This window comes from Onychomys torridus, chromosome 7, assembly GCF_903995425.1.
Source record: "Onychomys torridus chromosome 7, mOncTor1.1, whole genome shotgun sequence".
Classification (NCBI taxonomy): domain Eukaryota; kingdom Metazoa; phylum Chordata; class Mammalia; order Rodentia; family Cricetidae; genus Onychomys; species Onychomys torridus.
This window is the reverse complement of record NC_050449.1, coordinates 44517467-44539052: the sequence shown is the minus strand read 5'-3', so window position 1 is coordinate 44539052 and position 21586 is coordinate 44517467. Positions and strand designations below refer to the sequence as shown.

General features: G+C 37.6%; 1 protein-coding gene across 3 annotated transcripts in view; it reads left to right on the top strand.

Annotated features, from left to right (window-relative positions):
• Nucleotides 1-21586, top strand: part of Sik2 (salt inducible kinase 2) — a 109627-nt gene that overhangs the window by 2418 nt on the left and 85623 nt on the right. For all 3 annotated transcript variants that reach the window (XM_036194317.1, XM_036194318.1, XM_036194319.1), the window contains exons 2-3: nucleotides 8116-8232; nucleotides 10702-10765. In XM_036194317.1, coding sequence (XP_036050210.1) covers nucleotides 8116-8232; nucleotides 10702-10765 — 181 coding nt within the window. The remainder of the gene's footprint in view (nucleotides 1-8115; nucleotides 8233-10701; nucleotides 10766-21586) is intronic.

Here is a 21586-nt window from a genome sequence, read left to right as displayed (position 1 = left end):
GGAATAATTATTTCTTATTTACTGAATATTTGTATCTGATAAATAGAACCACCATGCAAACTGTAAATAAAATAGTGAAAATTTCAACTCTTACATTATTTTAGATTATCACTGCTTAACATACTATATCTAGTTAATTACGGTGAGAACAATTAATATAGTATAAAGAAAACTATTAGCAAATACAATTGTGTTTCCTGCTTATGGAAACTCCTTTATATACTGTATTTTAGCATTGTAGTTTTATGTGTTTTAGAAGAATCATTTTTATTGTGTGTGTGTGTGTGTGTGTGTGTGGGGTGTGTGTGTGGGGGTGTGTGTGTGTGTGTAAGAGTGAACATGTTGGTCAGAAGACAACTTGCAGGAGCTGTTTCTCTCCTTCAACCATGTGGGTGCTAGGGGTCAAACTCAGATAATCAGGGTTGGGATCAAGTGTCTTTACTCTCTGACCATCTTGACACCCCCTGAGACAAATCTTAGGGCTTAATTTAAACATTCAAATTATGAATACTTTTATTTTTTATTGGCTCTTCTTTATCTTCTGTTCCGTATCAGTCATGAAAAAAAAAGATATATATTTTTGTAGTGCTTGGGAGAAGTCTGTTTCCCTTTTAGAAAAAAAATTGTATACAAAAGACATTAATATTGGTCTAAGCTATCAAATGACTTAACACCAAAAAATATAATTACGTCATCTGAAGCAGTATTCATGTGCTAGCTCTCTGTAGATTTTGCACGCAAAAGGGAAAGCAAGGGGGTGGTAGAATCCAGCTTCCTAATATAATACTTCATAAAATCTTTGCAGAGCTGGTTTATGAATTGCAGAAGCTAATTTTATAAAATTAGCACAATGGGAAAAGAATAACACCATTTAGGCTGTTAAACTATTTTGGGCAATAGTGGTTGCTAGTTTTCTGTTCTATGAATGTCCTTGAGTAGTGTTTCATAAATACTTTATTAGGAACAACTTTTCCCATCTAGTTAACTGTAGAGTTAGTTCGAGGTGGGGTTGTTTGCTTTGTTTTTGTTTTTTGTTCGTTTGTTTGTTTTTTTGGTCTAAGTAAAATTCTAGGAAAATTACTTGTATCCGTAAGCACCCCATTTTCTATTAAAGAATGTTTAGTACAGCAAATATTAAGAATAAAGGAAAGCATGGTACACCAAGAGTATATAGTTTCCCCGAAAGTGGGAATACATTGTTCTTAACATGTCACATTGCCTTTTAGGGTTTTTTGGTTTTGTTTTTTGGTTTTTCGAGACAGGGTTTCTCTGTGTAGCTTTGCGCCTTTCCTGGAACTCACTTTGAGACCAGGCTGGCCTCGAACTCACAAAGATCCTCCTGGCTCTGCCTCCCGAGTGCTGGGATTAAAGGCATGGGCCACCACCGCCTGGCTGCCTTTTAGTATTTTTAATGCATTGTTTTTTAGATGACAGCACATGATCCATGTCTGTGCCCACTCATTTTGCTTATTGTATATAACTTTATAACAGCATTTTAGTAGGTTAGTATTCTACCTCGTACATAACTCATTTTACTTAGGACTCTTACTGAATATTTTATCATGTTCAGTTTTCAACAACCGACAGGGAACACAATTGTGTATATAAGTCAGTGTCTGCACCTTAAATGTTTTTAGGGAGAAGAAATTGCCAGTAATTTTCAGAAGACAAATTACTAAGTGGGAAGGTATAATTTTTACACTTGAGAATTTGTATTACTTTATCATGTTTATTATTGAAAAATGTAAAAGTACAGATAAATGAAAATAATTACCTATACTGTCGGTACCCAGAGATAACCATCATTATTATTTTTCCTCAATACCATACTTTTTGTGTTGCTTACCTCCAAAGTCATATGAAGGGAAGTGTTTCAGAAAGTTGCCTTATTCGTGGCCTCTAGGGGTTAGGCTGCTCACTCACCCCTGAGAGAACCTGGACTCAGAACGACTGTCAAAGCCTGTCCGAAAACTGCCTTTGTGTACTGAAAAGTTTTCTCTGTGCATTCTGCAGCTTGGATGTTCAGACATAATTCACAGACCTTAAAGTGTAGAATTTCTTAATGCTTTCCAAAAGCAAAGTTCAAAATTACATTTTTATAATTACTTATTTTATGTGCATTGGTGTTAGATCCCCTGGATCTGGAGTTAGTGACAGTTGTGAGCTACAATGTAAGTACTAGGAATTGAACCTGGGTCGTCTGGAAGAGCAGCCAGTGCTCCTAACCACTGAGCCATCTCTCCAGCTCCTGGCATGGTATTTCTTTAAGAGGGTTTTTAAATAAGTTGGGTTTTAAATTTTGCTTTGACATTCTACATCTCTTTTCAGTAGCTTTGGTATTAGTCTTTTGCTGCAAAAATACTCCAGATTTCAAGAAGTAGCTGTAATAGGAGGACCTATGGCCAAATACCTTAGCCACTAATGTTTGAATCTAGGCTTGTATATGATCTTCTCTTGTGTATTGAAATAGGACTCTGGTTTGTCATTATTGCACTGTTCTCTAGTTTCTTGGCCCTCAAACAAGTAATAATTGGCATATTGTTTTGCTAAATATTATTAAAATCATCTCTTCTTTCGGGGAATGGAAAACAAATATTCACAGTAAGAGCTGTATAAATTTTAAAATTTTATTTTGTGTGTGTGTGTGTGAGAGAGAGAGACAGAGAGAGAGACAGAGAGACAGAGAGATAGAGATAGATAGATAGATGTGGGTGGGGAGGGACATGTGCATGCTATAGCACCATGGCACACATGTGGAAACCAACAGACAATTTTGTGGATTCGGGTCTCCTTCAGCTTTTACATGGGTCCTTGGACTTGAACTCTGGCCATCAGGCTTATATAGCAAGTGCTTTTACCCACTAAGCTGGCCCTGAATTGTGTAAATTTCTCTGCTCTGTAGAAATTTTTAACTTTAACAGAGTTTTGTGTGTTCTGATTTTAAGTTCTCTAAGGAATTCTATCTTGGCACCAGACAATTAAGAAAACATTTATTTGGAAATCATGAAACTGGCCTCCTTGGACTCACATGATGACATTTGATTTATGACCCACTGCTGATTACAGTATCCTTGGCATCAAATGGTTTACAAAATTCCTTATGGTACCTCTTTTTCCTTTTTTAGTAGACCTTTCACCTTTCCTCCTACATCTTTTTTAAGTGATTTCTGTAAAAATGTTTTCATTTAAATATTCACATAAAATACTTTCTATCCTTCAAAGAGAAATATTCTTTATATCCAATTACAATAGTTAAAAGATTGAAAGACAAAAGAGAATTATATCAGAAACTTTATTTTAAAAAATTTAGTTTTTTAGACAGATTAAGAGATGCATCTTAAGTAAATTAAACGAGGGACAGTCCTACTATGTTTTAAGTTCTTAAAAGTAAACACTGTCCACACGGTTCTGCCCAGTTACAGAAGTTAGGCCTGCTCATTACAGCCATTGGGGGAAAAGCCTAGAGAAGAAACTAAAGATTCTCACTTCTACTCTCAGAACTCAGGAAATGGAGCAGACCCTCTTAATTCACTTGTATTTTATACATTTGCAGTGTAATAGATGTCACTGTGCATATAACCTGTGTGTTTTATTTCACTTGTTATTAACATCTCCAAGTTTAAAAAAAAAAATCTAGGCCAGTGGTTCTCCACCTTCCTAATGCTGTGACCCTTTAATACAGTTCCTTGTGCAGTGGTGACCCCCAACCATAAAATTACTTTCATAACTATATTTTGCTATTGTTATGAATCGTAATGTGAATATCTGATATGCAGGATATGTGATATACAACCTCTGTAAAAGGATCGCTCAACCACCCCAAGGAATTGTGACCCAAAAATTGAGTATCACTGCCTAAGGCAGCATTAGGAGGCATCTTGCATGTCACTGACCATATTTTATTTAACTAATTTGCTGTTACTGAAAATAAAGTACTCTAAGTGCAGTACTCTGAGTGGTCCCTGCATTTGCATACCTGGTTGTTTCCTCAGAGCAGTTCCATCACAGTGGAATTCTTGGATGGAAGAGTCCATCCATTACCTATCTTATGGCCTGAGATGCCACAATACCCTCTACAAAAGGCTTGATTACCATTAGGAAGAACACTTTAAGGAATACTACTCTATTGGGTTCTTTTTTTACTTTTATTTTCCAGTAGACAAAATTGCTTGCATTTCCTTTGCTTTTTTAATTTGTATTTCTTTGATTATGTTGATTGTGGCATTATGTGTTGGCTATTTGCATTTCTCTTGTAACTAGCTTTTGTTGGTGGTGGTCTTTGGCTCTCTTTTAATTGGTTTATCTTTTGTTTTAGAATTGTTGAAACTTTTTAAAATGGGAAGTTATTTTGAATCACTTCTTTTATAGTCTTAAAAAGCCTCAGTTCATATAATTATTTTCAACTGTTTGTATTTTTGTATTTAGTGATACATTTAATTTATTTACACAGAAGTCCTTGTCATTAATTCAGACCAAAGTCCTCAGGCTTAGAGGAGTACGTGATTTTTAAGGTCCTTTATAAAGACTGTTGAGTTGCTTCCTAGGGAACTTATAATCTATTCATATTTATACCAAATTTCTACAAAAATGGCTATCTCATCAAAACTTAGTTCATGTGGGCATCTACTTTTTGCTAATATAAAAATGAAAATGGTATTTTTTGTTTTAAATTCACAGCTTCCTGAATGTGTCTACAGTTGAATAGTCAGCTACTTTATATAGTGTTTAAAGTGATAGCAGTCTTTCTGATTTCTTATGCATGCACTCCTGCTTTAGAGAGGAAGCCTTGCTTTTGCTTCTAGTGGAAGGAATACTGTTTTTATTGCTGTAAATCCAGTTTGTTTTTAAAAGACTGTGTATATAATGGAGTTAAAGAGTTAAATGATTCCGTTAACAAAAAAGATCCTTCAGTTAACAGAATCATTTTGACCTCCTTGTCCTAAGTTTAGAACTATTAAAAAGTAGGGAGTGGTATGCAGAGAAACTAAGTTTCTACTTACCTTTGAAATAAACAAAGACTTTAAGTATGCCTTTGAGAAATTACAAAGTTTTTTTGTTTTGTTTTGTTTTGTTTTGTTTTTGTTTTTTTAAATCAGTCACTCTCACAGACATGATCAGTTCCTTGAGAATAGGAATCCCATCTGATTGTTTCTGTATCCAAGGGATAGTATTTGGCATACGATAAATGTGTGATGAGTGAACTTTTTTAAATAGCAAGAAGATTGAATTTGGAATATAAGACCTGAGGTTGTAGTATCTGTCTGATGTCCCCTCACCCACCGTAATTTGCTAGAGCTTTAGAACCTTTGTAGATGATGTGACTTTCTTCTTTTGGGAGATGAGTGGAGCCAAGAAAGGTTTTGGGATTTGGACAGAGGGCCTCATGCATGCTAATGTGTAATGCCTTTTGAATCTCAGTTTCATCAGCTTCCACTTATCCTACTTCTTCCATTTATTTGACAGAATTGAGAGATAAATGAGATAAAATGCATTTAAGTATCTTGTAAAATTAAGAAGTGTTATGCAGTTGGCAAAGCTACTGTCATTATTACTGCATTTCAGAGAAGTTCTTGGCAAAGAGTTCCGTCAAGCTCAGCAGAGATCCTTGTGGATCAAAAGTTCCACTCTTACATCTGAGCATTAACTGGGCTGTTTCTGTAGCCCATACATTTAGATGTGGTTATGTGACTGAGTTCTAACTAATGAAATGAGTGAGCCTGCTCATCAGGATCTCCCAGGAGGACCTTTTAGAGCTTTTTTCTCTTTTCTGGCTAGAATGGAGACAACCTTCAGAGTAACTTTGGAAGCCACACCTTGAACATGAGAAAGCCTTTTTGAGCCACATGTGCCTGCTAATAATTCCACCCATCTTAGCGTGCTATAAGATCAATACATAAACTTTTGTTGTGCTTGAATCATTATAGCTAAGTCTGTTAAAGCAGTTAGACTGCCCCTGCTACAAGGATCCTGGAAACACATGCCTTTCTTTTTCTTTTTTTGTATAATTAACTTGATTTCACATATTGGTCACAGATTCCCCCGACCTCCCTCCTCCCATCTCCCAGCTCTCCTCCCAAACTACCCCCCATTCCCACCTCCTCCAGGGCAAGATCTCCCCTGGGGAGTCAGCCCAGCCTGGCAGACACAGCCAGGCAGATCCAGTCCCCTCCTCCCTAGACCAAGACTGAGCAAAGTGTCCCAGCATAGGCCTTTCTTTAGAGAAGCGTAATCATCCTACAGTTGTCGTACACAAGGAGTAATGGTGTCCTGCTCCACTTCCAGGAGACCCAGTGGCTTCTGACTTCTGCAGGCACCTGCATTTACATGATGCACATATTTACATGATGCACATGTACACATTTTCAAAATTAAAGCTTAAGAAAAAAATATGTACAGAATTTCTTAATAAAAATAACTATGCTTTTTGTTTTGTTTTGTGTTTTGATTTGAGACAGGGTTTCTCTGTGTAGTTTTGGCTCCTGTCCTGGATCTTGCTCAGTAGAACTGGCTGGCCTCGAACTCACAGAGATCTGCCTGGCTCTGCCTCCCAAGTGCTGGGATTAAAGGCGTGTGCACCCAGCAACTATGCTATTTTTTAATGTGATTCCTTTCTCTCAAATTCTGTTATATGGTTTTGACCTATCTTATTTTTGGTTGTTGATGTTTTTTGTTTGTTTGTTTGTTTTTGTTTTTTTTAACCTGTCTTATAATAGAAGCTTCTTGTTGGTGAGAAAGGTGCTGATGTCTAGACTTCAGAAACTATAGAAAAGACATTTCCTTGAAACAAAATGTCTGTGAAACTCCATGTTACCTTCCTAAAGGAAGTTGAAATTCCAATGTGCCCTTGCCTCTTTATATGGGCAAGTTTTTATAAAAGTTACCTGAAGTAAGTGATCATCCTGGATTGTCATATCTTAGTAAGAATGGGGTCCCTTTAAATGTGTGGGTTGAAGGAAGTTCACTCACAAGGTTTAGAGAGAGACACATGCTGCTGCTCATAGTGAGCACAGTATTATCACCATCAGTACAACAGAGGCTAAGCAGTGTTTGGAATTCTCTTTGCTAGAATTTGAAGTACACTTTAGAATTTCCTCAGAACTTACTAGAATTAAATATGGGGAGTTTCCAATTACCAAATATCTTATTTAAATCAGATTACCTTATTCCAAATCTATGAATTTCTAAAAGTTAATCCTTTTTAAAAAAACCCATACAATTGTTGTTTCTGAATACTTAATCATTCACCCTCAAATTTACCTTCTTTGGATTCCTGTTTAGTTATGACAGAGTCAGATCACATTTTCTGAAGTTAAACTCTTTGAAAGTTAAAATTAATATAGTTATTCACATTTGAAGTTTTGTGTTTTAGTTTGTTAGTAAGTTTTATTTCAATTGATATTACTTCACATAGATTAGTTTTAATATTTTACATTTCAGGTTTTTCTTTTTTCAAAAATGTACTTTAGTGGGGAGGATCTGGGAGGAGTTTGGGCAAGGAAAAGAATATGATCAAAATATATTGTATGAAAAAAGGTTAATAAAAATTTTTAAAGGCGCTGGGTGGTGGTAGCACACTCCTTTAATCCCAGCACTTGGGAGTCAGAGCCAGGCGAATCTCTGTGAGTTGAAGGCCAGCCTGGGCTACCAAGTGAGTTCCAGGAAAGGCGCAAAGCTACACAGAGAAACCCTGTCTCGAAAAACAAAAATTCTTTTAAAGGCTTTCCGAGAGTGGAGAAGGTCTGTCTGCATATTCCTTGGTTCCTGTCACTCTTCTAGAAACTGCACCTCAGCTGCTTCCCGCCTGGCAGATAGATACTCCATAGGTCATTTACAGTGAGATCGTTGGCTGAAAGCGCTAAGACTTTTCCAGTCTCAAGTAACTTTGAAAAGTTGTTTTCCACAGCACACTCAAAACTCTGCCAGACAAAAACCTGTTGTGCATTATGAATAGTAGAAGATTAAGCAATGTGTGTTACATAAATGAACATTGAATTGAGCTTGCTGTCAGTGTCACAGATACCTACAGATGACATCTCAGATACCATTTGCTAAGTCTTGAATGGAGAATGTTAACCATTGTATATTAATTGTGTCTATATGTGTTCTGGGCTACAGGTGGCTATAAAAATAATAGATAAATCTCAGCTGGACGCAGTAAACCTTGAGAAAATCTACCGAGAAGTACAAATAATGAAAATGCTTGATCATCCTCACATAATCAAACTTTATCAGGTATGGCTTAGCCTTATTCTCTTCATGCTTTTCCACATTCGGGGGTCTGTTTTCTTGGGATTTTTTATGCTAGCTTTTCTAGTCTATAAAAGAAAAGTTTTCTGAAGCTAAATGTTATCTCTTTCTATATATTTAAATTTGTATAAAATGGAACTAGGAAGCTACTTGGCAATTTAACCTTAAGTTATCTTTTAGATTACCAGCTAAATATTTTTAAAATGGGCAATTGCCCCTGAACTTGCTGGATTTGCAGAGGTGGTGGTACCATAAATAAGAATGTCATATTTTTGTTTATTTGAAAAGCTAGGCTAAAATAGTGTATTGCTTAGAGACAAACCTTGTAATATGTAGATACATATCTTTTTTTTGTGAGTCATAAAAATAAGCCATTTTTAATCTGTTTTATTAAGAAATTTTGTAAAGTAAACTGCATATAAATTTAAGTCATATGTTTTAAAAGGAATGTTTTCTTGGATTTTTTTAAAGCAGTAATCCATGTTTAATAATCAAGTTCCTGTTAATTAATGTACCATATCTTTAAATTAAAAATGGCTTTTAAACTGAAAGGTCCCAATATGCTGACCTGTGACTTTGATGCCCTGTGATAGGTGAACCCATGCTATGCTGGACTTAATCTGTGTTAGTTTGTAAGACCACCTGATACGTTTTCAGAAGTTTTGTGAATGGGTAAATATCACATTAGTAGCTCAAACTCAGCATATTTTATACATAGGAATGAAATGAAAACTCAGAGCCCTTTTCTCAGAGGGTCATTTTGCTATCACACTACTGCACTCAGGTGGATGACTACTTAAATGTCCTTGGGATTGTAAGAAAATATTAAAACTGCTAGTTTTATTTATTATGTCTTTGAGTGCATTTTATACTGTGATACACATACATAATTTCTTCTCTTTAGATAGATTTGCACATACATGTGTATGTATATACTTGTAAACAATGTTATTGATTGAAAATTACAACTTACAAAGTTGGAAACCATCAGCTTATGATAAGCCTCTATGCATGCAAGAATATGTATATGGTGCCACTCAAAATATTTCCTAAAATTCCAAAACTATAGAGATCTAATCCAAATTTACCTCAGATTTTCCCCGTAAGCATTTGTTTTACGTTCTGAGGAAGCTACTTCTATAATCATTTGAGATGTGCTCGTGAACCATGTTCTGAACTGATTCCCAGGGTTCACATGGGACTGCCAGCTGTATTTGTCAAGTCGTTACTGTTTGACTTTTTTAGTTCCAAATTGTCAGCAGCTCTTATTTACTTACTAGCCTTATTTGATGAGGCACAGTCCTAAGCCTGTATTTTAGTGCAAAATGAGCTTGCAGCCTTTCAGTGGACAGCTATTAAAAGGGTGTTAAAGGGCTAGAGACATAGCTCCTTTGATAAAATATTTGGCATGCAAGCTAGATGACCTCAGTTGGGTCCCTAGAACTCACACAAAACTGGGGACCTGAGTTTGCTCTCCAGAACCCAGGTGAAAATGACAAGAATAGTGGTGCTCACTCGAAATCCCAGTGTAGGGAGGTGGAACCGTGGATCCCTGGTGCCTGCAGGGCCACTCAGCCTCTCCTAATCAGTGAGCTAGCTTAGCGTAAAGAGAATCCCTGTCTCAAAAGACAAAGTGGACGGCTTCAGAGGAAAAGCTGAAGCTGACTCTGCCTTGCACACATGTGCACATACACATGCATAAACATACACATGCACCCACACAAACATGCACATAGACCATCACACACACACACACACACACACACACACACACACACACACACACACACAAAGTATACAGAAAACCAGTCTAAAAAATGCTCATCTTGAGTCTAAGTAGTGTCTGTTCATACAGCAGAAAAATCAAATATGTAGCAATGATACACTTTCTGAGCCTAATAAAGCTAATTTAAATGAAAATATACAGCAGTAGAGCTGCGAAGAAGCAGCTTGCAAACAAAATGCTTTAAAATTACAGTACCTTGGAACAGTATTAACTAAAGTACACTAGGGAAGAATATCGATAACATATTGTGCTAGCTTAGCTAAACTATAGCCTTGATAACTTAGCACTCACAGCCTCAAGTGAAGAGAGGATGGAAAGATCTTAAGAACTTCTTTCGCCTGTACTCACCTCCTTAAACTTGAATAGGAATGCATAGGAATCACTTTTGTTAATGTTGATTCTAATTCAGCAGACTGAAATCAGGCCTGAAATTCTGTATTTCTAGCAGGTACTAGCAGCTGCTACTGCTGGGGCCATGGATTCTCACTTAGAACAAGGATCTAATATTCACAAAAATGGTAGGATGACTATATGAGGCTTGTAAAGGTTTCTGACTTCTGAATAGTTCAAAACTTACTCTTTCACTAATAATTTTAATCTATGTAACCCTATAGAATGTGGTAAAGCAATCCTTCCTGTCTGACTAATGTAGGATCATTTATCAATAGGTAATGGAGACCAAAAGTATGTTGTATCTTGTGACAGAATATGCCAAAAACGGAGAAATTTTTGGTAAGTTTTTTCTTTACTTTTTGTAACTTGAAGGGTCACTAACCTGCATGAATGGGGTACTTCATTAATTTTTCTGATTACTTAAGAATTGGTAATATTTGAAGTCTTAGACTAGAATAAAGTGCTAGGTAAGTTAAAATATGCAATATAACTTATTTTCTTACTTGATATTAAAAGTGCTTCTTAATTTTCTTATTTGTATTAGAGAGTAGATAGTAAAAGATAGGGAGAAACTTGTCATCTGATAAGAGAAATTTTATTTCTTTTTACTTTTTACCATTTTGTTTCTTGAGTCCTGCTATGGCTTAGCTTTTGGGGAATTCATTTGTAGCCTGTGTGTAATCTTGTGGCTCTTATGCTTAAGTCAGGCACTCATAGTAGCTGTAAGACCTCAGCTTAAGACTATTGGTTTCAGGCATTTGGCTGCTTTCAGTTTGGGCTATGATACATAGGTTGCTATAGACATTCATGTTGAAGTCTTTAACTTCCACAGTCTACCCTGAAGTAACATTTGCCCCTGGCACATAGTGTAAGAACTTTAAAATAATATACATCTGTTTTGCCCTGCTTGACCACTGTGGTTTTGTCATATTGTACTTGGGTCTATTTTATAAAATACAATATAAAATTGTTTTTAGTGGTAAATCCTTTTTAGCAGATATTTCAATTTTTTTAATCTTATTTATCAGAAGATACCATTTCCACATTCTTCTGTATACATAATTATTTTCAACTTTATTTCTTTGAAAGGATGCATAGTTTCTTTCATGCAGGGTCATTTTCCTTTGGCCTGAAGGATTTTCTTAGTATTTCTTACAGTACGAGTGATGAAATCCTTCAGTTTTTGTATGTCTAAAATAGTCTTTATCCTCTTCTGGTATGGAGGATTGAACTGGGGGTAATTTCACCAATTTTAATAATTTGATGATAACATGCTTTTTGTGGTTTCCTTCAAGATTCTTTGGTTTAGTGATCACAAGCTGTTTGGACTTGTAAAGACAGTATTTTCATTGAATTTAGAAATTCTTCAGCCATTGTTCTCTTAACTGTTATTTCGTCCTACCTCTTTCTCCTCTCCTGTAGAGTCTAGTCCAGTCTCTTCTTTTTAAACAATTTCCTTTTCCTATGTTTCACTTTAGGTAGTTACTCTTTCTGTGTCTTCAAGCTCACTAGTCTTGTATTCTGCAATATCTAATCTAGTTTTCTAGTTAAATATATTTTTCACATCAGACACTGTATAAATTACAATTTGATTGGAACTCTGTGTGTGCGTGCGTGTGCGTGCGTTTGTCCCATGTCTTTACTTAGCTTTTGAACATCTAGGATACAATTACAATAACTTTTAATGTCCATGTTTGCTAATCTCTAGTATCTCTGTTCAGCTCTGGATCAACTTTGATGGGCTATTGTTCGCCTCTGTTTTGCTCATATTTTTCTGCTTTTTTACATGAAAGGATAGAGGGATGGGGCTGAAGAAGTAATGGTCAAAGAAAACCTCACTGCAGTTTTCACAAATATTTGAAAGCAAGGTTCTATATATATGGAGAAAAGAAGACTATCAGGATATAGAGAAGAACAAATGTAGAGACCCTGAGGCCACAGAGTTCTTGGTATGTCTAAGGCTTAGTGAAGAAGCCACCATGATTGGAGGGAGCAAAGAGAAAGGCTAGTAGTAGGAGATGCAGTCAGAAGGGTCGATGGGAAGAGGAGCACGGAGCAGACTTAAGGACTGGCAGCCATTGGAAAGACTGTAGCTGCTACTCAGATTTTCAGTAGTTATTCTCATTGAGATTTCAGCATGTTGCTGGAGAAATAGCTCAGTGGTTAAGAACACTGGCTGCTTTCCCAGAGGACCCAGGTTCAATTCCTAGCACCTATGTGGCAGCTGGACTGTAACTCCAGTTTCAGACAATCTGACACCCTCACTGGCCTCCATGGAGGCACACATGTTGTACAGACATACGTGCGGGCAAAACTCCCATACACATAAAATAAAATAGACACAAGCAGACAAGTGACTGCCTGAGTTAGCATCTTCAAATCACTGACACACACTGCTGTTTTCAGAGCAGATTGTAGCTGGAAGGTGTAGAAACCAAAGATCTGGTTAAAGGGTGTTGAAGTAGTTGCTGACAGCTCCGTTTAGGATGTAAAGTAGTATAGGGATCATCTGTGTGTGTGGGGGGGGGTGTGTGTGGGGGTGTGTGGGGGTGTGTGTTGCACTCGTGTAAATGAGGAGGCACAGATTGACATCAGGTATCTTCTTTAGTCACTCTACACCTTTTTAAATTTGAGGCATGGTCTTACTGAACCTGGAACTTGCTCTTTCAGCTACAGTGGCTGGCCAGCCAGCCCCAGAGATTCAGTACCCAAACATTGGGATTACAGGTGCAAACCGCCATGCCAGAATTTTACATGGGTATTAGGGACTTAAACTTAAATCCTCTCCTGAACCTATTTTTATATGTGGGTGCAGAGGATCTGAATTCAGGTCCTAATGCTTGCACAGCAAGGGCTTAACTGGCTGAGCCGTCTCCCCTTTAGCTTTCAGTAGATATTTTGAAAGTAAAACCAATTCGATTTCTTGTCAGGTAGAGACCACTTACAGTAATGTGTGTAATTATGGGAGTAACCAAGATCTAGTTCCTGAGGCACTCAAATTAAAGAGTTAGGAGAAAAGGAGAAAGCCCCAGATGAAACTAGAAAGGAAGAGAAAATGGTTTGCTGGAAACCATGTGAACCAAGCAGTCTCAGAAGGGTGATCAAACCTCTATGTCAGGTGACGCTGGTAGATCAAGAACAGTGAGGATTGGAAATTTACATTGCCATTTTGCAGTAGCGAGAGCAATTTTAGAGGAGCATCTGGACCAAAAGCTAGATTAAAGGAGTTTAAAGAAAAAGTAGATGAAAATAGTGAGTGCAAAATACCTTTTCAAGGAGAGAAATGGGGGATAGTTCATAGGGTCAGTGAAGTCAAGAGAAGACTTTATTAGGTCTTGACCCATTTTTAAAGCATGTGTTTGTTTGTTTGTTTGTTTGTTTGTTTTTCAAGACAAGGTTTCTTTCTCTGTGCAGCCCTGGCTGTCCACTTTGTAGACCAGGCTGGCCTCAAACTCACAGAGATCCGCCTGCCTCTGCCTCCTAAGTGCTGGGATTAAAAGTATGTGCCACTGCAACCAGGCTAGATTTTGTAATTTTATTAAACTAGAAATGATTTTACATGTTAGGTGTCATTTTTATGAAAAGGGGATGGTCTTAGTTTTTCTTTTTGTGGAGATCTTTGAAATAAGCTTGAATCACATTCATATATAAATTGAGGCATACTTTGTGGACTTTTACATAAAAAGTTTATTTTTAATGTAAATTATCTAAGTTCTGAAACGGAGAATCTGTTTTAGATAGAGAAGTTGGACAGAGAGTTTTCGTTAACTTTCCACTGTGGTACAGTTCATTTGAGTGCTGAAGCCAATGAGTAATAGAACTTAATTTTAAAATATGATGAAATACTTGGATAATATTTACTATTTAGAATGGAAGACTCTAGAGGAATCAGAGATCATTTAGTACGATTTATTTTTATTTATTTTGGCTTTGTCGTTTATGTGGGTTGCAGCCCAACAGAACTCAATGTCTTTTCTCACAAAAACTATTTCTCTCTCTTTTTTTTTAACTTGACTTAATCATGTGCCAAGTCTTCTAAACTGGGATCCTTGTGTCAATATCGATTTCATCATCTTCTGCATCCCTCTTTGGATGATTTGAAATTCTGCCTATTGTGCTTCCTATATGTCTCTCAAAAAACATACATCTCTCTATCCTCCTTTCTCCTCTGTGTGTGATATGCAGTTGTTTAATTGATTCATTTAACAAGGTCTCCACAGTGTTTCCAGAACTATCTGTTTTTCCTCACCCCTTTCTTTCTTTCTCCCTCTCTCTTCCTATGTTTGAGGCAAGGTCTCACTGTATAGCACAGGCCTCAAATTTGCCATTCACCAATTCTTCCTCTGCCTCTGCCTCTGCCTCTGCCTCTGCCTCTGCCTCTGCCTCTGCCTCTGCCTCTGCCTCTGCCTCCTTCAGAGTGGTAGGATTCAATTGTGTACCGTTATTGATGATCAGAGTATCTTTCTAAAACACAAGCATAGTCATGTTAGTCATCCTCATGGTCTAAGTTGTTTCAGTGACCATTAAATAGAGGTGGGTGTGAAGGGAAGAGTAGTTTTGGAAGTAAGGTATAGGCATAAGAACAGTTGTTAAGAAAAGATTAATTTTCATGTAGCTTCTATATGTGATAATATGCAGTTCAAGAAACATCTACCAAATAGTGAAAAATATGTGTAAGATTTCAAATGAATTGAGCCAGAAATGTGTTAAGTCAGCTGGAGATGTAATAAAAAGTATATAAAAAACAGTATTGGGGTATATATTTTGCTATATTTTACTGTTTATCTTTCAGACTTAGGACTTTGGAATCACCTTTTACCTTTACAAGTATTCTTTTAGACCTACTCTGTGCTGGGAGAGTGTGTTATTCCTTTTTATTCCATCTTTTTTCACTCTCTTATTTTTGTATTTAGTTGGCCTGCAAACCATACTATGTTCTTGCAAAATGACTAGAAATTGAATCCTTCTGTTTCTGCAGTCATCACCCTAATCTAGGCTTTCATCACCTCATGTCTCAATTTGTGAAGATCTCATGTTTTACTATTTCTTTCCTAGTCAGTACATTTCAGTGTACTTTGTTCGATCTTCCTGAAATAGCTTTATTATGTTACAACTGTGTCAATACCCTTCATGTACCTCACTGCGCTTAAAAACTCTGCAGCCCGTACCTCAGTTAGCTGCATTAACTAATGCATAGTTTCTGGATAATCATTAGTGTAGACAACCAAATTGCAGGTTATATTATCTGCTTTCGTTAAGAGGTCAACTTTTTTTTCTGTTCTCCCCTATCCTCCCTCTTTCTTTCTCTTTTTCTTCTCCCTCCTTCCTCTGTTTCTATGTCCCAAATTCTAATTTTTGGAAAATGTAAGCTTTGCTAGTGTAAGAAGTAAACTAATTTTTCCAGGTTTGTTGTTTTTACCAGTCTGCCTTCGTTTCTATTGCCTACTCTTCCTGCAAGGCAATGACATTCACTTCTTTAGCTCATTAATTTGGATTTATTTCCATTTCCCTAATATGCTTATATTTCTGTTTGTAATTTTCCTTTTAAGTACAAGATTTTCAGTGCCCCATGAGTTTGTCCCCTATGTGTAAAGACGTATGCTAAGAAGGTATGTGTGGTACCAGTTGTAGAAGACCCTGTATGTTAGAGTAAGGGGTTAGCATCATTTCTTAGAATGACCATCCTTCAGTCCAAAGGTCACAGTATGTGAATGGATGTTTCAGGAAGAACCCACTGGTGGTGTCGAGTCTGAAGTTGAAGGAGAAGAGACAGTTTAAGAGACTGTTTTGTTTACATGGAAGGAAAGGTCTGAATTAAGATGTTAGATGTCAGAATGACATGAAAAGATTTTAAGTATGAAATATTTCCAATTCTAGCCAGGCAGTGGTGGCGCACGCCTTTAATCCCAGCACTTGGGAGGCAGAGCCAGGCAGATCTCTGTGAGTTCAAGGCCAGCCTGGTCTGCAGAGCGAGATACAGGAAAGGCACCAAAACTACACAGAGAAACCCTGTCTTGAAAAACAAAAACAAAAACAAACAACAAAAAAAATCCAATTCTTAAAATTAAGACAGTTGATAGTTATTGAGCATGCCCAAGTGAGGTGCTAAAGTATTGAATATGATCATTTAAATCTCAAAATAAATAAATAAAAACAAAAAGACCTTCTAAGGATGGCTCTGAAAGATTCAGAAATTTGGCTGAAGTCACAGAACCGTTAAGTGACAGACTGGCCTGGGATGAGTCAGTGAAGCAATCCCAGGGTCAATATTATACTTCACCTTCTCCCCAAGAGGCCTTACTGACTCAGGGTTAGGATTTGAAGCAAGTATGAGTGAAGAATGATGATGATACTGTTGACAACAATATGTAGGTCTGGCTTCAAAGTGGAAATGATGAATTAGATTTTAATATGGTAGGTAATAATCAGGTCATTTAGTTTGATATAAACAGTTGGCATTTGAAGATATGACAAAAAAATTCAAAAGTGAATTTAACTGCAGCAATAAAAATGTAACAGTTTAACAGTGTATAAAAGATTGGCACCAGCCAGGCGGTGGTGACGCATGCCTTTAATCCCAGCACTTAGGAGGCAAAGCCAGGCAGATCTCTGTGAGTTCAAGGCCAGCCTAGTCTACAAAGCAAGATCCAGGACAGGTACCGAAACTACACAGAGAAACCCTGTCTCAAAAAAAAAAAAAAAAAAAAAAAAAAAAAAAAAATTGAAACCAGACCCTTCACTGAAAAAGATATCCAACAACATTAACTATCAGGGACATACTCATTAAAATTAAAAATGCCAGTAAGAGCATCCACATCCACTAAAATGGATAAACTAGAGATGCATAACACTAATGGAAGGGAAGCTGTGAAGCAGCTAGAACTCTCGTACTGCAGGTGGAGATGTAATCTGTGTAACTACTTAGGAAAACAGATCACTTCTTATAAGGTTAAACATGTATTTTCCCAGTCACAAAACAGCTCTGTTGCTACATGTTTACTCAGGAGAAGAACAAGTGTTCTTGCAAGTGATTTGTCCATGAATGTTCATAGCAATGCTTTTCATAATGCCCAGAGGAGGAGCAATCAGGATCTCCATCAGTGGGATAATGTATCCAAAATAATCTATGATATGGTAATGCAAAGTAAGATGGCTTTGAAGGCAAAAGAAATGCTCTCCTATGCATACAATATCACATAAATAAACCTTACAGGCACCACTGAGCAAGAGTCAGGACACAGGTGTACAGTTTGTAGCCAGGCAAGATGGTACACACCTTTAGTCCCAGCACTCAGAAGGCAGAGGGAGCCTAGTCTACAGATTGAGTTCAGGACAGCCAGGACTACACAGAAACCCTGTCTGAAAATTCAGAACAAAACAAAAATGCGCATTGTATGGTTCCATCTGCATAAGGTTCTACCACAGGCAACAATAATGGATGGTTATAGAGGTTGGTAAATGGTTGTCTTTAGAGACAGGAGACTGTAAGAGGCCCTATATCACCTCTTTGTGTACAATGGAAATCTCATAGCTAGATCTGATCATCTCTCACAAGACCCTTCTGATGCTCATACTGGTTCTCAAAATAGAACATACACATTTCAGATTTGTGCTAGTGGTAGGTGGAATATAATTGACCCCCATAAGCTTATAGGGAGTGGCACTATTGGGAGGTGTGGCTTTGTTGAGTAGGCATGGCCTTGTTGGAGGATTTGTGTCACTGTAGGGGCAGGCTTTGAGGTTTCTTATGCTCAAGATACCACCCAGTGACAAAGCCCACTTCCTGTTGCCTTGTGATCGAGATATAGCCAGCACTGTGTCTATCTGCACACCGCCATGCTACTTGCTATGATGATAATGGACTGAACCTCTGAAACTGCCACCTCAAATGTTTTCCTTTATAAGAGCTGTTGTGTTCATGGTGACCCTTCGCAGCAATAGAAACCCTAAGACATTGCTAATGTTGATCTGGAAATCCTTTGTTCTCTGTCTTCCAAGCCTCCTTTCCTTTCTTCCACCCTCTCTCCCTTCCTTCCTTCTTTCAAACTAATTGAAGTTCTATCTAATCAAAAGTGCCTCTCAATTCTATCCTTGTTGAGTTCCTCTTAGAAAAGCATTCTAGGTTGTTCTGCACAATTCATATTAGTAACTTACCTATAAACTGCTTTTCATTATTCTTGAAGTTTTCATGTCTTTTTGTTGCTCTTGTGTTTTTATTATTGTTTTGTTTGGGTTTCGTGCGTAAGGTGTATGTATGTATATGGGTGTGCACAAGTGGAGGCCAGAAGTCAGTATTAGGTGTCCTCTTAGATTACTCTCCCCCACATTCTTTTTTAAAATAGGGTCTCTCACTAAACCTAAAGTTCAGGTCACTCTTTGGGCTACAGTGGCTAGCCAGTTGAGTGCCCAGCAATCTGCTCGTCTCCACCCCACTACGTGGGGATTGCAGATCAATGGGTGCTACCATGCCCACTTATTATGTGGAAGTTGAGGGTCCTCAGGCTTGCATAGGAAGTACTTGACTTACTGAGCCATCATTGCCCTGTTATTTGTTTTGAGACAAGGTCTCATGTAGCCCAGGTTAGCCCAAAGCTAATTATGTAGCTCAAGATTACCTTGAACTTCTGGTCTTTGTGCCTTCACCTCCTGAGTGCTTGGGATTGAACCATGACTTCTTACATGCCAGGCAAGCCTTCTACCAGCTGGGCTATCTCTAGCACTTTACAGCTGCCTTTTCTCTCTGATAGATCATGAAGTTCTGGTGAGGAGTTAGCCAAATACAGATCATTCTATAGACGCCTGTTGAATGAACAATGTAGTAGTCTACTGTGGCCTTTATGGGACTTATTTATTCAGGGAAGCCAAGGAGAGAAAGCTGCCAGGTTAAGTAGTCTCAGGCACTTCTTTGTTCAGCTTTTGAAAGGAGTGTTTACTCTTGGGGAGATAAACATGAATGAGGAAATACCAGCTGAATCAGGGGAGAAATTGGTTTCCTCTAGAATCTTAAGCAGTTTCTGAGTAGTTAATGGTAGTTCCACCTTCTGCTTAACTTTATTCTGACTCCTACACCTCCCTTAAAATATGTGTTTTGGAATATTGTGGTAAATGAGAGCATGTGCATTTAATCCTGGTAGTTTTTATTTTCTGGTTCTTAAAATACATGATAGATACCATTTTCTGGGTGGCCTGGAATATACAGTAGCAAATGAATTTGCTTTAAAAGACCTTGGCTTTTCCTTTGGAGTTATGGGTGTGATTAATGAAAGTTATTTAAGAGTTCTGCATCCTTTAGAACTATTTCTTATTTATCCATGTGGTCACGTGCAGTAAGTGGTGCAAAAACCATAGAGCAGTTGCCTCGGCAGACAATTTGGGTTCTGTTCAAACAATTAAACCGGCAGTCAGCAGATTCCGGCCTGGTAATTAAATTACCCAGAGCCTTTGTTTTCAGATTTCTGCCTCTTGATATGCTGTGTCTTTTCAGGCTGAATTGGTGCCTGAGGTTTCTTGATTCATTTCCTGTCTTTCCCTTTCAATGGTAACATACTGGGATGCCAGCTGTGATAATTGAAAAGGGCTTTGTTTAAATCAAAATACCTTTAGACACTTAGTTCCTCAGAGAGTCTCCGTGGCTATTGGTTACTGTCTTAATAGTCTAAAGATAATGTTAGAACGGTGGTTCCCTTTGATTTCTGACTTTAAGTAAACTTGAAGGCGTTACTCACTTTACATAACCACTGTGACTCTAATTTAACTTTTAGGTTTTGAAAAACTTACTAATTGAGGTCCCAGGGGACAATTACTTAAATTTACCTCCATCTCTCCAGTTTCTTCCATTATTTCTTTAGTTTAGATCTTCATCATTTCTCATTTAATTACTTCATCATACTAGGGTCTCTGCCTCTCAACTAGTGCTCTTGGGTTACAATGTTACTGTCAAAATGATCCTTCAATCATACCCATCTCCTCTTCCTCAATTTTCCGCTTCGACTATTTCTCTATCTCCCACTGAATTCAAATAAAAAGTTAATATAATTGCCTATTCCTATCTCCCTTTCCAGTCCTTTTCTGGGCACATGATCTTTGAATTTGTTGACTGGACTAAATCTGCACGTGGGTCTATAAGTCAATGCTGTTCTTGTGCGTTTGACCATGGTAGATGTCAGTGTGGAGAGACTGGAGAGATAAAATGTAACTGTCCTTAGAAAACTTAGGATGGCCCCTGGAAGTTTTATTAGATACATGAAACATGGTTATCTTTGAAGATGTCAGCTCTAATGATTATGTGTAAATGTAGTCGGCATTTAGAGACAGTAGGAACTGTGCAGAGCCCAGCATGGTTCCTGATTCCCTTGTCACTGGCCTTCCTCCTGCTTTTGTTTAGATTGGGTCACACACTTAAAATGCCCAGTGAAAGGTCTTGTGTTCTAATCTTAGTTCCACCTTCAATTCCTGATGTATACATCCTTGTGCAAACCACATAACATTTGTGAACCTCCATCTCCTTTAGCATGTCAACAAGCAAAAATCTGAGTTGTTTGAGTATCCTGAGTGCTCTATGATTGGTACTGTGCTGGGGATTTAAAAAAACAAAACAAAACAAAAAAACAGGGATTCCTTGACCATTGCATTAGAGGAATTTATAGTCAATGTTGTAGTTCTGAAAAATTGATGTCTGTAAATCTCGGGAAGTAGTTTCTAAAGATATATTTGATGAATGGGCTAAATTTGACAGTTAATGAAATGTTTTGAAACTTCACATGCTTGAAAATGTAAGCCTAATAGACTGTAATTGAGTAGATGAGTTTCTAAAAAGCAGTCTCCTTGTCCTGCTATCTCCTCCTTTTATTTCAACTGTCTCTTGGTAGTTCCTGACAGCCTGCCTTGAGTTATGGCTAGAGCTGACCTTTGGTTGTGACAGGTGAGATGGCCCCATGTCCAGCGTCTCTAGCTCAGACACAGTGAATGGAGAAAAAGCATTGGCCCTGCACTTGGCTGAAACCATATCCAGCCAGATTCTGTTCATGTGAAGACACTGACATTCTGTTTTTAATTTGTTCCCTGATTTTCGGGGTGGGGGTGAATTTCTATTAAGTGAATTATTGTATTAAGGAATTTGTATCAGATTGTATTAATTCAGGGGAAGGGGCTGTTTGTGAA